Source organism: Bolinopsis microptera, chromosome 6 (genome assembly GCF_026151205.1).
Source record: "Bolinopsis microptera isolate Bmic1 chromosome 6, MBARI_Bmic_1.0, whole genome shotgun sequence".
In the NCBI taxonomy this organism is placed as follows: domain Eukaryota; kingdom Metazoa; phylum Ctenophora; class Tentaculata; order Lobata; family Bolinopsidae; genus Bolinopsis; species Bolinopsis microptera.
Window position 1 is genome coordinate 15031303 of NC_087077.1, and position 16781 is coordinate 15048083.

Consider the following 16781-nt stretch of genomic DNA (forward strand, 5'->3'; position numbering starts at 1 on the left):
ACTGCAGGAATGGTCATTCCAAAATCACTGACACGTGCAACTTGCTTGCTATACCCGTGACAATTTCAGCTGTTCTTGAACTGTTCATCCAGCTCAAAATATAATATTTTTCCGCTTATAATCTTGGACTACTTCTGTTTTCCCACTTGATCGTGGCTGACGTGGTCCCTTTTAGGGGCACGAGGAAAGGGAAATGGACGAGGAACACTCCTCGTCTGACGATCTACTGGACGGAGAGGAGTTTAACAATAATAAGGACTCTGATGTTCCCATGGAGATTGAGGAGGAAGAGGAAGAGGTATTTACTCCGCACACGTTTTCATCCATTTTGTATTGTTCAAGGATGTCTTTGTAAGGGAAATATTATAAAAATCAATGTAGGATAATCTCTTTTATCGCTTTTCAACATGTTTTACAAAATCATCCATCTGACTATCTGATGGCTCATTGGCTTGTGCAATTCATTTTTACAACCACAGTCACGTTTTGTGGGTCTTGTTAATTGTTAATCACCTAATTAGTAACCCACTTAGTTTACAAAATTATATTTTCAGGTTGAAGATCAGATATATGAGAATGGTTACACGTATTTTAGTGATCCAGCTATATCTAACAAGGAAGTTTATTGCTTTGGTCTTATAGACGTTTTAACGAAGTAAGCCCTGGTTTTTGTTAAATATTATATAGATTTATCTTAAATATTAGTTAATAGTTAGTGATATAAGATAAGCAGCTTTATCTTACTCTTCTGATGAAAGTTTAAGGAACTTCAAGCTCTGTCACACTATTCTTAATTCTACTACTTCCCTAGTTATCCTGCTACATACTAATCTACACGTATTTGTCAGGTATAACGCAACGAAGCGAGCAGCCCACACCGCCAAAACCATGAAACACGGATCCGGAGCAGAAATCAGTACCGTTCGACCAGAAAGCTATTCAAAACGGTTCCTGGAGTTTATGTCCAACGCTTTTGTGTAGGGGATGGATGGATTTGTTTAAGGATCCAACTTTGAGTTAATTTGAGGGCTATTCGAGAACTTTCTTCAGGGACTCATGACCTCACATTTAGTCAAATATTATACGCCAGTTTTTAATGACCACCAGTGGATATGTTAGATCCTCCCGCCGAAAGCAAGTAGTTTCAGCTGGCAGTTTCTGTTCAACAGAGATGGCTGATTCCGTTTGTGAGGGATGCGAGTGTTCTTTTTAGGACTTTTTGATTGGATGATGAACGTCATGTGACCTGAAGCAAACTTTTCAGAGCGGTGCTCTCTCTTCACAAATTTTGAATTGAACTATTATTAAATGTCTATATTTCCTTTTTTCGATGTTATGATCTTATTAAATTCCCCAATAGTATAGTCCGACGAAATATTGAACATTTTGCTCGAATCATTAAGGTACTACAACTACTACTAGTTTTTAATCACGTATCCGGAGATTTTAACGAAAATCCATCACAATTTTATTGAAAGACCATTCGCATGCGTCCTTTGGCTGATTTTAAGATGAATTTAAACAGACCGTATTAACGATGATATAATATATAAACTTGCCATATTTTATTGGTCGGAGTCGACCGTTTTCACTCTTCTTTTTACGTTAATAAGTGTTGTGTTGTTATATGTGTGTTGCGAGGATCGTCTATAACTATTTGGTGAGTTAAGTTTTGGTCCGATCAGTAAGGTCACGTGATATCTAATATCACGTGACGTTTGAGCCAGCTCACCGCGGATATAGCTCTTTAATACTGATATAACTTGTAATTACATTGTCTGATAAATCCATGTCAGTGGTGTAATTTGTTTTTGTAAGGGCGGATTATTCCATATAATTTGCACGGTTTTCATCATGTAGCTTTGACCTGTCGTTTCCTTTTCTGTACCTCAAAGTGATTTGATAATAATGCTTGTGGTTTATGAATGCTCGTATAGATATATAACAAAAAGGCCTGTAGGACTTAGTTCATGATCATTTTGTCCAGATAAAAAACTTAAATTTTCAGCTTGGTTTACTCAATTTTTCCTTGGAAACAAGCCCAACATTCAACCATGTCATATGCTTGTTGAATTACTAAATGGCTTTAAAAATTTTATAAGTATGATACAGCATTTACATTTTTTATTTGTGTTGATTATTTATATAGTACAAGGTTGCTGATTTTTGTTGGAAAATGTCCGAGAATATGTTATAACTTTGAAAATTCAATTTTCAATTACTCAAAGCTTGTAATGATTGGACCCATTAACTTGTCATAGTTTTTACATTTTGTGTACAATCTCAAAAGTGTATTTTACTTCAGATGATGACAAACATCAAGAACCTTACAAGGTTCATGTATTTTGTAATTAGTAGCATAACCGGGTGGGCGTTTTCCAAAAAATCGAAAGCGGCCCACGCTGTAGCACTAAATATATACTGAAAACGTACGGCGCCGAGCTCCTTTTGATATTAAATTCATAATGCCCGCACGTACGCTACATAACAGCGAAATCCTCGATGGCAATATTACATACTCTTCCGGCTTGACGTTCCCCTTGATCATTGATCCACGCCACTCCGAATTACGACATATTCACCCCCTTTTGCAGAAACGCTAGACTGAATACAGTGCCGTATGCACTATGCCTACCTTCAAAAAGCATCCCCTCCCGTTGGAATTGCAACTACCGTAGACAAAGTCGAATCCAAATCATTTACTACTTCCGCTCTACTCGCTATATAGTTGAAGCTGTTATATAATCAATACTGTGCGAATATTTTGGACGGTACACGGGTACACTAGAATCAATGAGTCTTAACCATTTTTAAAAGTTGGGAAATTTCGTATTCATGAATATGGAATACTAACTAATAAAAATTGCTTATTAGTAGTATTTTGTCATTCTGATAAATGATAAATCTCCGGTTGTGATGAACGTGGTAGGTTTCAGTTTAATCCAGGGTGTGCATCTTTTGACAATTGACGGGGAACAACATTTTTGACAGTAATCGAGCAAGTATTAGCAAGATAGCGATACATCATAATTCATAATTTATACTGCATACGTGGAAGAAGATGAATTAAATGGACTTCAATACACAACAGTAAGCTCCGAACAACATCACTTTCAAACTAGACATGCAGTTCAAAGAAAGCTTCCGGCAGGGTGTAAAAGACTCACTCTCAAGTTTCACATAGCCATGTGCCTACGCGTACTGCGTGACGCGCTTGTTTCACAAGTAGGATAGACAGCCTCCGGCGGTCGCGCGCTACTGCAAGCGAGAGGGCTCTGGTTAGAGCAACTCTCAAGTCTCTACCCACTATAATGTATGAGTATGATAACTCTTTTGGCGCTCCTACTAAATTGCTCGCCCAAATTTTAAGAAAATTCTTGTGAAAAGGTCTTTTAGGTATGAAATTGATCTGACTCGGTGTATTTCTGGACGCTGGTTCCGGTCGCGCTAAATCACTACTATACAGTCGATTCTCTTATTTTCATCACTTTTAGTTTCGCATTGGATAGAGCACATGTTATTTGCGCGCGTTACGTGTGATCATATTTAATCCTGATTTCCCAATTATGTTTCTACTACACCCCGGCACGGCTTGTCAATGTGTGTGCACTGTGCATGCAGGGCACAACTAAATTGTGATCAAGTAACTCAATTATATTCGTTATAACTCCAGTTCCACGATTGACGATACAATGTAAAATAAAGTAACTCTTTATATAAATTACATAGATAGTTAATAAAACGAATAGAAGATGTGATATAAAAAAGCGACCGTTCTTGTCCCGTCACAGCGCTTGCTTGACCATTGTTAATGATTTGACCCGGCGCGCTACTTCGTAGCACTTGCCACATTTCGAGAAGAAAGCGGCGCGCGCTACTTCGAAGAAATTTAGACGAGTAACAGTTTTTATTCTGCTGCAGCAGAATAAAAACTTGTTGTTGTAGTATAGTACTAGTAGTAAAAATCTAATCCGAACGGTTTACAAATTTAACTATGTTCATAGAAAATGTTTGTATTTGTCTAAACGTTACAAAATAAAATTAAAACTATTTTTTCAAATGGACTTACTGCCTTTTCTCAGTATAATGTAAGTTTGGAATTCAATCAAGTATCAGACAAAATTTAAAAAATCATGTCTCCATGAACATCATGAACTTCGATCAATTTGTCTAATAATGCAAATGATAAAATTCCACCGTGATATGTCATGTAAGGTGTAAGGATGGTGATTAATTACTTTACACTCAATACAACATTCACGTGACTCTTCTGTTTTCAAACACGTTCTTTTGACTATTCGAAGTCCTAGCCATTTAATCTGGTTCTAATCTGGTAGAGGCTCTTACGGGCATTGTCTGGTTGAAACGTTAGGGACCCCAGATACACCTTACTAGACGTATTTTTGACCGTAGAATCTATTGAAAGTGATTTCAAGATGATTGGACTGATTGTTCTGGGGTGAAATCGCAAAAAACCGATTTTTGGGCCAAAAATAGGCCAAAAAACCATGTTTTTTGATATTTTGAGCAAGTTAATTTGGTTGGCAAGTTGGCAAGTTAATTTGGTTTGAGCAAGTTAATTTGGTTGGCCAAAAAACCATGTTTTTTGATATTTTGAGCAAGTTAATTTGGTTGGCATGTCGGCAAAACTTGCATAAAGATAGTTAAAAGACAGCCGCACAAGATTGTATAAAAATAAAACAAATCCCTCTATTTGTTCTGAGGTAAAAATCCAAAAAAGTGGTAAAAATGTTGACTTTTTTGCTTGAAGTTTGAATAATTTTTTGCAGTTGTATTAAATCAACCCAAAAATAGTCACATCGTGTTTGCCTAAATTTTTCCTTTCCGAGAAGTACCCACTTCATATACTTTATCGAAGTTTAAATATTGTCGCTCCGCAAGCGTTTTTGCCAAATTTTCGACGTGCACTACGCGCAAAAGCATTTAGTTGTTATCAATTGGCACCGTACCCGCGCGTTCATCATAAATTTCAAACAGCTATAACTCAGCGAGATTATGTCCGTTCTAGCTCATATTTTCACACCAAATAGAAAATAATGTGATCTTATTGCTGACAAAATATGAATATAATTACTTTAGTTGCCTTAGAGTAATAGACTGTCAAAGTTTAAAACGCGCATTGGTATAGCACGTGACTAATAAGGCCAAATTTATGCTTCTTAACATATTATCGATCCTTAGACATCATACTATTGTGTCCAATTAGCGGTTAGGTCTCTAAACTCGTAGCAGAAAACACGTCTTTTTGCCCGTAAGAGCCTCTACTATAACAAAAGCATATGCTGAAAACTTATGAAATTAAACCAACTTCTTTATCATTTATACTACTGTAGTACTGTCTACTAATATACGGTCAAATCACGCGATCGAGACAGTTTTTCGCCATGATATCTCACCCGGCCCTGTACTGTAAGGACGCATAATTCTTCACGCAACCATCTTCCGTTACGTAGGTCGGCAAGATTGGAAATGCACCACTGGGCCTTGCCGAGCTGGGAAGGATTGACATCGTGAATCAAACTACATTATTGCGATGAAAACTGCGAGAAAAAGCTTCACCTAACCATGTGCTTTCGGGACAGCGGGCGCGCGCAAGGGCTCTGGATAGAGCAAATAAAAAGTTGACGGATGTTACACGTCTAAATTTCTTCGAAGTAGCGCGATGGCAAGTGCTACGAAGTAGCGCGCGCCGGGCCAGATCATTAACAATGGTCAAATAAAAAACCATGCCGTAACTTAACGGGTGATACTCGTAAAATATCTGTTCCATATATTGAGGACCGTCGACGAGTCCAACTCGGCGCGCGTCCTGGTAGGTTGTAAACCTACAATGCCGTAACACGCGCACGGCTGTTACGGCGCGGCTATTTATCGCAGTTTTCATCGCAATGTAGTTTCAATCGTAATCATGTAATATGTATGTACAATATTTAAAGTCACTATTGTGACGGTACATTAGAACTAGACAGAAACAAAGTGTGAAGGGCCTGAACGGAACCCCTCGGTTTCAGTTCCTTGTTTAACACTGCCGTACAGCAAGGACATTCGCCGGGTTCTCCGGCCAAGGATGAGCACATAGCTTTCACATAGCCATGTGTATGTACGCGTACTGCGTGACGCGCAAGCGAGAGGGCTCTGGTTAGAGCAACACATAGCTCACTCCACACAATGCTCTGTCAAATGTTGCTTATATACCAAGGATCTACAGGAAATATTTCCTTGTAAGTTTTTTTAGAGGGCGATCTGTGAACAGACAACTACCTCATTCCCAACTATAGGAACTAAAATTCCTATACTATCCCAAAAAGCTACACCAAGCATGGTTTGAGATGAGAACAGCCGCGATAAATCAGCAGGCTAGTACTCTTGATTGTTGATTATATTTTTAAAGTCACTATTGTGACGTTGTAGCGCGATGCACTACTGGGTCGCGCGCGCATCAAATAATGCTTCTCGCATCAAATAATGCTTCGGTAGATCGGCGAGATGCACCACTGTGCCTCACCGAGCTGCGAAGGATTGACATCGTGAATCAAATTGTGACGGTACATTAAAACTAGACAAAAACAATATACGGCCACGGTTTTATGTCGGGGGCCCTTTTAGAAAAAAAAAATCTGGAAGATCGTCGATCGAATGAAAGAGATTTAGTTCACCTAACCATTCGATTGACGATGTCAACCCATCGAGATCGTTGCTTTGCGAAGCAAAGCAACGATCGACGATGCGAAGCAAGAATGCTAGTTTGCGCGGCGCGTCGAAGCGGCGAAGTCCTCCAACTAACCATGCGCTTTCGCGCCACTGCGGGCGCGCTTGTTTGCAAGGGCTCTCGTGGATAGGGCAAAAGATTTAACACACTTGTGACTTGAATATGTAAAGATCTCTTTGTTATTAACCACGGTACCAATTTAATCAGGTGTTAGTTGCAAGTACCGGGTAATAATCACCTCTCCCATGTCCATGGTATGTAGTACTTTATTTCCTCCAAGAAATTATTTATTTAGAGCTCCTTTTGACTTGGCTAGAACTATACATGGGAGGCCCCGGTTATATCAAGAGAGTCCGTTTCGGAAGGTTCTGAACCCACGATTGAGCGTCTTAAAACTTTTGTTTTATGGAAATTATAGTTTTGCTAGAATTCAGAGTTTCATGTTACTTCTTATTTAATTTAGTGCGGTTAATGATTATAATTCAGACTTTCAATTTTGGTGGGTTGACACAAATTGAAACGACAATATAGAACAAAATATAGAACAACTAATGGTAGTATAATTAATGAGCGAAAACCTTCTTAAATTGAAAGATGTTTATATAACAATGGAAGTAACCTTTTGATACTATACTAATTAATTGACACGGTAGAAATTCTTCTCATAACCTATTTAAAGGAACTCTAAGTCTATGTTGGTGCAATCACCTTTTGATAAGTCTCTCTCTGAGAAATAGTGTAGGAGGGCTGGAATATCACGCGTCTTTGACTGAGTCTCACCGTCAACAGTTTGACTGTCACGAATGGTCTGAAAGCAATATCTTTTAACTATGGCAATAGAAACAATTTATTACGTAACCAACGGGAAACTACTTTAATCCTGCACTCGTAAACATTAATATAAAAGAAATATCAATTCTTACAGCTCTATCAACCAATACTTAATGAACTTAATTATTAAGACAACTACTATTTTATGCTGACGTTATAACTGAACTAATTACCTCGGTTGACGAAGGAGAATCAATTATTCTAGCAGGTATCGGCAAAGGCAGCACGGTTTGAGCAGGAATGTTCGTGTCTCTCTACCTGGGAACGGAAACGTAATTTTGTACAAAGTATATAATTTTGAGAGCACAGAACTACGATTACCAAAGATATTCTTAAACCTATTTATGTAAAAACTAATGGAAAAGGAATTTACCTCGAGAACAACTTCAATCCGTATAATGGTCCTTCAAGTGAGAAGGAGATCGGGAATCTTATCGTCGTTAGCTTACTTTTACCCGGAAACCTTGGATAAAAAGTAATCAAAGAATCATGCAAATTACTCTTACGAGGATTTAAGATGGCAGAACGTTAGACAATTATGAAGGATAATTTATTTATGATAAATGGAATATTAATTATTTGGAGGAGGTATTATATGTATCTTCTGCTAATCAAGTTGCACTTACTTACTAGTCACTGTTCTTTAATGTACGGGGGAATCTATTCGATGTGACGGATCGGATCCACTGCAACCTGGTAAGAATTTACTTTTAGTGTACTGCATAGAATTTATATGCCTAGAGGGTACGTGAATAAACACTAGAAACATTGTAAATATAACTTTCACGTCAGACTCTTTTAATAAGAAACAAAATACTAATTTAAACGGCGAACAGTAATTTAAAGCAAGGAACTTACTGGAATACTTATGACTGGAAAGGTTAAAGCACCCGGGCGGAACCGGCTTACTGGACTCTGTTTACAAGCACGTTGCACTGACACAACCTAACAGACTGCCCTGACGTGAGAAAGACATCGGTCCTTCGATCGTTCTCCGCTATATCTCCCTGAATTTCCCAGAGTCTATTCTGCCGTTCCAGCCTTTTCTCAGGGAACGCAGTATTGTTCATCACGATCGAAATTGCTCCTCCTTGTTTAAACTCCCTGCTTATCATTCCTCGTCACGCTTCGTCTTGCGATAGGCTGGTCTTGTGCTCCTAATTAACCCCTCCATAAGTCCGTGGTAACTCATCAAGCGTGTCAAATGATTTGATAGTTTTCTCACAGAAAGTGTCCTTTTGTTAATTAAACGTCACAGTATATTCCATTTCTGGTATACTTCTATCGTTAACAAATTTACTATCTATCTTCTATGGAAATGGTTATTAACTATAAGCCTAAGTCATTTAACTCTTTTAAAGGAAGATTGAAATTAATATTTCGAGGTTCCTTACACCTCCCTGCTGAAATAGAGACGGCCTCGTCGATTAAACTTAAATGACTAGAAAATATATTCATTTAAAATTTTAACGCGTTTTTAAACATCCATACACCATTAAAAATCGCGTAATAAAATTTATAAATTTTTTTTTTTCAAAAAAAATTAATCAAATACTTAATAAATTTCTTCGGTTAACCTACTTAAAAGTTATTTAAAACAATTTATTTATAATAATTGTTATAATAATTGTAAAGTAGTAAAATAATAAGATTATGCCTGGCCGGCTGGAAAGATATGGGAGAACAATCTCCCATAGGCATATTGCAATGGGATATTGCAATGGGTCAGGGTAGATACAGGATTAGGGAGAACACTCCCCTTTTGTAAATACAATCCATGTTTCTTATTGACATGATACGGGATCCATTACCGAGGTTGTTCTATCATCATCATCAGACATGCTGTACTCGGCCTCCTGATCGTAGGAGGCCGTATTTAAAAATTCTGCCCATTTCCACGGTGGTTCTGCCTGTAATTAGTGTAGGGTCGCCCTCCGAAGTTGTTATTATTAGATGGATATCGCTGATTACCTGATCTACCTGCACCCTGAGGTTGGAACCTATTATTGTTATCATACCGGTTTTGTGGCCGATAATTAGTCTGATACTGGCCTCTTGGTCTATAATTTTGCTGTTCAGATCCCTGTAAGGCAGGCATTTGTTGGTTTCTATCAGAATTGTAACGAGGTGCACGATCATTGTTCCAGGCATTATTTCTATTGTCAGGCCGATTAATGAAAGACCTGTTATCCTGCCGGTAGTTTTACTCCTGTAATTGTCACGATAGAAATTGTTCTGATTTCTATTGTAAGACTGGAAATTGCCTGGATACCTCTGTCCTCTATAATAACCGGGGTTTCTATTACCTTGGTTATTATTTTGATAACCTGGTAATCCTACACTGCGTCTCGAACCCTGATATTGGTAAGTCTGATAGTCGTTACCTTGATGATCCTGCAACTGTTGATTATTTTGACCTGGTGCAGTAACTGGAGTTTGAGAGGTGTTAGCAGAAGGCTTAGTATTGAGTACATTATTGGCCATCAAGTCAACAAGCTGTCCTAATTGGTCCGACATTTTCTGTAGCTCATTCGGGCCAGACTCGTCAGCATTAAGTGCTGCATTAACTTGATCAGGTTGACGGGCAGAGGCATTCTTGCAGGTTACCAGCATGGCAGCATGCTCTAATAGCTGCTCATTATTCATGTTAGCCTGTTCACGCAATCGAGCCGAAATTCCCGCGTCTTGCATGTTATTAATAAACGCGTCTCGCAGGGCCAGGTCCCGGAAATCCTCATTATTGGCATAAGCTTTCTTAGCAATATTATATAAACGAACATAGTACGCTCTAACATTTTCATTGCGGGTTCTCAATGTCTTTCGTAATTTGGCCTTATACGATTCTCTATTTTCATTCGTTCCTACCAGCTCCCTTCTCAAGATTGCTATCAACTGTTCATACGGCAAGTTGGGAACAAGGAACCTCTCTACAGCCATCATTACCTCATCCCCCATGCAGTTTATCAATATATGAGGTATTTCATCGGGTCTCGCTCCTATCGAGTTTACATAGCTCTGGAAACGACGAAGGTAAAGGTCTAAATCATTCTCGTGACGCAACTGTGGAGGTGCTCTTAGAAACTGTACTGGTGCTTGCTGTGCTAAAAGAGCTCTCGGTGGCACTGGTGGTGCCACTCCAGCATCCACGATCGGAATATCTTCATCTTGCTCTGCCAACTGTGGGTCTCGAACAACATCGGCCATGGTGGAAACTAAATGATATTTCTCTAATTATTGAAAGAACTAATTTCATGTACTTTGTCATCAACTTGAACTAAAGTGAGCTTGAACTGTTAAATTTGGATTGTCTTCTAGTCCTACTTTCAATGAGGGACACGATTAATTCTCTGTGCGCTTTATACAAATTGTAATAATTTTATACTGCAGTAAAAGTTATGGCCCCTTCATGCAACAATATTTCTTTTTGAAAAAAAATTACTTGTAAAAATAGTTTATCTCTACTACGAAAAGCTAAAGTGAACTTTGTAGGTGTACTTAATTCTATTTTCAAAAATAAAAACTGTAGTGTGGTTGATCCCCCCTTAGTTTTCTTTTAAAGTGCGATAAATAGTTCGATCGCACATACCGGTATTGGAAAGATGGCCAGAATGGCCTGTTTAAATGCCGAGGGTAATGTGCTTCCAAATGTTCTCCCACGGCTCTCATGGCCTTGATCTCGAATTTCAACCTCATTTTCTCCTCAAAAGTTAGCTCCTCATAAACACCCGTCCTTATTTTCAAAGTTTTATGGTACATGTACGCTGACAGCCTCCCCAGCGACATTCTCACAGCCTTCCGTTTTAACGTTAATGTCAATACCGGCCAAAAGTCCTCACTAAATACCAATCCCCTCAATTTCTCCTCTTTTAACAATTCTGCCACCTTCCCCAAATACCGGTACTCTACCCCATTTTGCGACCTGTCTAAACACCCAACAAAAAACCGCCCGTTTCCACACCTTACTGGTCTTTCTCAGCTCAGAACAGTCTTCTATCAACGCGGCGATCATTGTGAAAACATTTAGGTAGCGGGCTTGATTCCATCTAGGTTCTGGTACGTCATCTGTAAAGGACTTATATAATATATAACTACTTATTAGGACACCTATTATAAGACAGACCAAGGAACTAAATAAATTTTCATAGGTACATCTTTCTTTCTAATGGTACTGTTGTATAATTCACTGTAAATATTTGCTATTTTAATGCTAATGTGTTTAACTTATTCAGTTATTCTACTTATCCGAATTACCATCATACTAATTCCTCATCATTCACTTTAAATTCCTGAATTCTTCAAATTCTCCCGTGAAATTTAATGAATACTCCTTTAATAAAAGTTTATTCTTACTTATTCAAAACTTACCCTTAACATTAGTCTGAATTACACAAGTTAACTTAATTACAAACCGCCCCTCGGCTTTATGCTAGACAATGGTTATCCATCTCACTATTCACTGACACATGGCCCCCTTATCCTTATAAAATTGACTTCAATTATCTGCCGGCAGATGATATTCCTTATCAAGTTAACTTCTTTAAATATCGATTAATTTCTCGCGTACGATATTTTGACGCTTACAAAAGTAACGTTTGTTATCCTCATTATCCATAACTATCTCTTAACTGTCCTAGTTATAATCAATCAATGTATCCAAAATTAACTTACAATACACAAACAAACCACTGTACACTTTCTTATTTAAATTACTTTACTACTCACATCCTGCGAAACCCCTGTTCATTTTAGTCCTCGGTCTGAATAAAAATAAAAATGGTTAGAATAAATTGAGTCTGACGTCGCTTTTCTCCTATTTCTCCTAATGAACTGGATTAAATTAGCAACAAACCTATAATTAATTGCAAATTAAATAACTGGAACGTCGGAGCTAAATTATAAAATGACAAAAACTGATTTAAGAAATAAATCTGTATCAACCCACTTTCTGATTTTTTAAATTTTGGCAAAAATTTTAAGAGCCCAACGCATTGCTGCTCCAATGTTATTAACCACGGTACCAATTTAATCAGGTGTTAGTTGCAAGTACCGGGTAATAATCACCTCTCCCATGTCCATGGTATGTAGTACTTTATTTCCTCCAAGAAATTATTTATTTAGAGCTCCTTTTGACTTGGCTAGAACTATACATGGGAGGCCCCGGTTATATCAAGAGAGTCCGTTTCGGAAGGTTCTGAACCCAAGATTGAGCGTCTTAAAACTTTTGTTTTATGGAAATTATAGTTTTGCTAGAATTCAGAGTTTCATGTTACTTCTTATTTAATTTAGTGCGGTTAATGATTATAATTCAGACTTTCAATTTTGGTGGGTTGACACAAATTGAAACGACAATATAGAACAAAATATAGAACAACTAATGGTAGTATAATTAATGAGCGAAAACCTTCTTAAATTGAAAGATGTTTATATAACAATGGAAGTAACCTTTTGATACTATACTAATTAATTGACACGGTAGAAATTCTTCTCATAACCTATTTAAAGGAACTCTAAGTCTATGTTGGTGCAATCACCTTTTGATAAGTCTCTCTCTGAGAAATAGTGTAGGAGGGCTGGAATATCACGCGTCTTTGACTGAGTCTCACCGTCAACAGTTTGACTGTCACGAATGGTCTGAAAGCAATATCTTTTAACTATGGCAATAGAAACAATTTATTACATAACCAACGGGAAACTACTTTAATCCTGCACTCGTAAACATTAATATAAAAGAAATATCAATTCTTACAGCTCTATCAACCAATACTTAATGAACTTAATTATTAAGACAACTACTATTTTATGCTGACGTTATAACTGAACTAATTACCTCGGTTGACGAAGGAGAATCAATTATTCTAGCAGGTATCGGCAAAGGCAGCACGGTTTGAGCAGGAATGTTCGTGTCTCTCTACCTGGGAACGGAAACGTAATTTTGTACAAAGTATATAATTTTGAGAGCACAGAACTACGATTACCAAAGATATTCTTAAACCTATTTATGTAAAAACTAATGGAAAAGGAATTTACCTCGAGAACAACTTCAATCCGTATAATGGTCCTTCAAGTGAGAAGGAGATCGGGAATCTTATCGTCGTTAGCTTACTTTTACCCGGAAACCTTGGATAAAAAGTAATCAAAGAATCATGCAAATTACTCTAACGAGGATTTAAGATGGCAGAACGTTAGACAATTATGAAGGATAATTTATTTATGATAAATGGAATATTAATTATTTGGAGGAGGTATTATATGTATCTTCTGCTAATCAAGTTGCACTTACTTACTAGTCACTGTTCTTTAATGTATGGGGAATCTATTCGATGTGACGGATCGGATCCACTGCAACCTGGTAAGAATTTACTTTTAGTGTACTGCATAGAATTTATATGCCTAGAGGGTACGTGAATAAACACTAGAAACATTGTAAATATAACTTTCACGTCAGACTCTTTTAATAAGAAACAAAATACTAATTTAAACGGCGAACAGTAATTTAAAGCAAGGAACTTACTGGAATACTTATGACTGGAAAGGTTAAAGCACCCGGGCGGAACCGGCTTACTGGACTCTGTTTACAAGCACGTTGCACTGACACAACCTAACAGACTGCCCTGACGTGAGAAAGACATCGGTCCTTCGATCGTTCTCCGCTATATCTCCCTGAATTTCCCAGAGTCTATTCTGCCGTTCCAGCCTTTTCTCAGGGAACGCAGTATTGTTCATCACGATCGAAATTGCTCCTCCTTGTTTAAACTCCCTGCTTATCATTCCTCGTCACGCTTCGTCTTGCGATAGGCTGGTCTTGTGCTCCTAATTAACCCCTCCATAAGTCCGTGGTAACTCATCAAGCGTGTCAAATGATTTGATAGTTTTCTCACAGAAAGTGTCCTTTTGTTAATTAAACGTCACAGTATATTCCATTTCTGGTATACTTCTATCGTTAACAAATTTACTATCTATCTTCTATGGAAATGGTTATTAACTATAAGCCTAAGTCATTTAACTCTTTTAAAGGAAGATTGAAATTAATATTTCGAGGTTCCTTACACTCTTTTGATTGTTCCGTGAACATTTTTAAATGCTGATTCTAATTTGAATGGTAGGCATTTAAAGTTTAGTTAAGTTGAACAAAATTGTACTTCAAATATTTAAATTATCTTCACACTTATAACTTACTTTAAAACCAAAACTAACTTGAATCATAAAACATAAACAGCCCAAATATCGTTTAAAAATCCTTTCACGTGCGCGCTTCTGACAAAAATCATTATAGTTCTAGGTATATTGCAATTACAGGATTGTGCTAAGCAGCTCATATTAGTCAGACTCAACTTTTGCGTACTTTCCCGAAATCACAGCATTCGAAATCAACCTTAGCCTTAACCTGATCAACACTCCTAAACCCTAAAAGGTCATGGAGTGCTTGTTGGATGTTGTGTGTTGACGGATGTCACTCGTCTTGCTCTATACTCTATACTAACCAGAGCCCTCTCGCTTGCAGTAGCGTTGTGAAACAAGTGCGTCACGCAGTACGCGTAGACACATGGCTATGTCATATGTGAATTACTCGTCTAAATTTCTTCGAAGTAGCGCGCGCCGGGCCAAACCATTAACAACGGTCAAATGTGAATTTGTTATATATTATTGCAAACGGTTTTTATTTTTACCTCAGTTTTTAAAATTTGTACAATTTTTAAAAAATTTTTATATAGGGTCATTGCTATATATATATATATGTGTATATTGTTTGAATAATTTCTTTTTTGAAATCAACTCTTTCAACAAAAATTATTTCTTTCAATCTAAAATTATAAATACGAAAGGTTTTGTGTCATTTTATTAAGCTAAAGCATTTTTGCCATTGAGTGCTTTACAGCGGAATTGTTTATTTACATTTTTAGACAACTTTCTCAAAATCGGAGAGAAAAATATTATTTTTGCTTTGATGTTGAATTTCGTATCACAGGATTGGAAAAATGCACAATTGAAAAGTGTTACACAGAACAGTTAAATTTTCAATACTCTGGTATCTTTTCGCTGCAAAGTGTCTCCAGACAGTAGCTGAACAAGCAAGGTGGTGTCTTACCTGGGGACCCCAGGCTATTATATTTATGTTTATAATCAATTTATAGATATATATATAAAATATTGGTAACATTAATGAATTGTAATTGATTGATATGTAATATTTAGGCCTGTGGCCAGTTTTCACACATTTATAGAGATTTGGCGGAATGACAGGCTGAGTGCCGCCCAGTAAGGTGGTGTCACTCAAGGCCGAGTGAGCTGTGGTTTATAAAAAGTTGTATCGGTCCTATTTTCCATCTTTCTGTATCCCTGGTTAATAAAATTCTTATCCATCGACCATCTCTCTTCAGACTTACTTTACTTTACTATCTCCCTGGACTCACAATCACCAGTTTTCTTCCCTTGTATTCGAAAAGTGTGTATGTAGGGTATGCTTACAGCAAGCAAGAATTCCGAGATGCTGCTCATTTCCGGTATGGTTGGAATCTCCCTAACACCCCAAGATTCTGTAATTATGGAGCCAAGAATGATCACAATCATATTCTCAACTGTAAGAGGGGGGGTATGTGAACTACTGTCATAACAACGTGAGAGACTCAGTTGCTGAATACCTTAGGCTGGTGACCAAGGATGTGAGGATTGAGTCCCTGTTAACACCTATTATAAAATCAGCCAACTTCCAACAAAAGGGCAACAATGCTGATAAGGCTAGGCTCGATATATCAGCAAGAGGAGTGTGGATCACCTGATACCTGAGGAGAAGAGCTACGAGGGATAGATGATATTTATTGCTCATGATTTACGATTGTGCTCTGCAAATTGCATCACTTGATTTAATTTATTGTATATATAATACTGTTTGACAAATTTGATCTATTTGAATATGTGGCATGCAATATCTTTAAACAAAAATGATATTAGTCCACTTCAAGGACAGGCAGGGAACCAGGGACATGGATGCTTTTGAATAGTTTTTGATGATACTGGAAATGGTTATATGCAGTCCCCTGACCAGTCAGCAAACAGGTATGCTGAGATAGGATTTGCATACCATCAAGTCATAGACACAAGTTTATTTGAAAATTTAATTAATTATCATATATATAAATCAAGCGTTACATTTCAGCCATGCAAAATTACAATGACATATTTTGATATACTAAATGATAAATGTTACTACAATATGAGTTGC

The 16781-nt window shown here is 37.4% G+C and overlaps 1 protein-coding gene and 2 long non-coding RNA genes across 13 annotated transcripts in view; 1 reads left to right on the top strand and 2 right to left on the bottom strand.

Annotated features, from left to right (window-relative positions):
* The window catches only part of LOC134816349 (phosphatidylinositol 5-phosphate 4-kinase type-2 alpha-like), a 110487-nt gene extending 108198 nt beyond the window's left edge, over positions 1–2289 (top strand). For 7 of the 10 annotated variants that reach the window (XM_063825151.1, XM_063825154.1, XM_063825156.1 and 4 more), the window contains 3 exons: positions 176–298; positions 555–655; positions 849–2289. In XM_063825151.1, the coding sequence (XP_063681221.1) occupies positions 176–298; positions 555–655; positions 849–981 (357 nt within the window). In that variant the 3' untranslated portion in view covers positions 982–2289. The remainder of the gene's footprint in view (positions 1–175; positions 299–554; positions 656–848) is intronic. The other 3 variants (XM_063825155.1, XM_063825159.1, XM_063825150.1) reach the window with 1 other exon arrangement.
* A 4787-nt stretch (positions 2290–7076) lies between these two features.
* LOC134817161 (uncharacterized) lies at positions 7077–8674 on the bottom strand. 2 transcript variants are annotated; one of them, XR_010160475.1, is made up of 5 exons: positions 8420–8674; positions 8192–8254; positions 7935–8024; positions 7735–7819; positions 7077–7538 (listed from the first exon to the last, which is right to left on the bottom strand). It is a non-coding gene; the product is annotated as an uncharacterized LOC134817161 (long non-coding RNA). The 2 variants fall into 2 exon arrangements; XR_010160474.1 differs by having other exon boundaries at positions 8188–8254.
* Positions 8675–12485: 3811 nt separating this feature from the next.
* LOC134817230 (uncharacterized) lies at positions 12486–13672 on the bottom strand. Its single transcript, XR_010160489.1, has 3 exons — positions 13589–13672; positions 13389–13473; positions 12486–13192 (listed from the first exon to the last, which is right to left on the bottom strand). It is a non-coding gene; the product is annotated as an uncharacterized LOC134817230 (long non-coding RNA).
* Positions 13673–16781: the final 3109 nt, after the last annotated feature.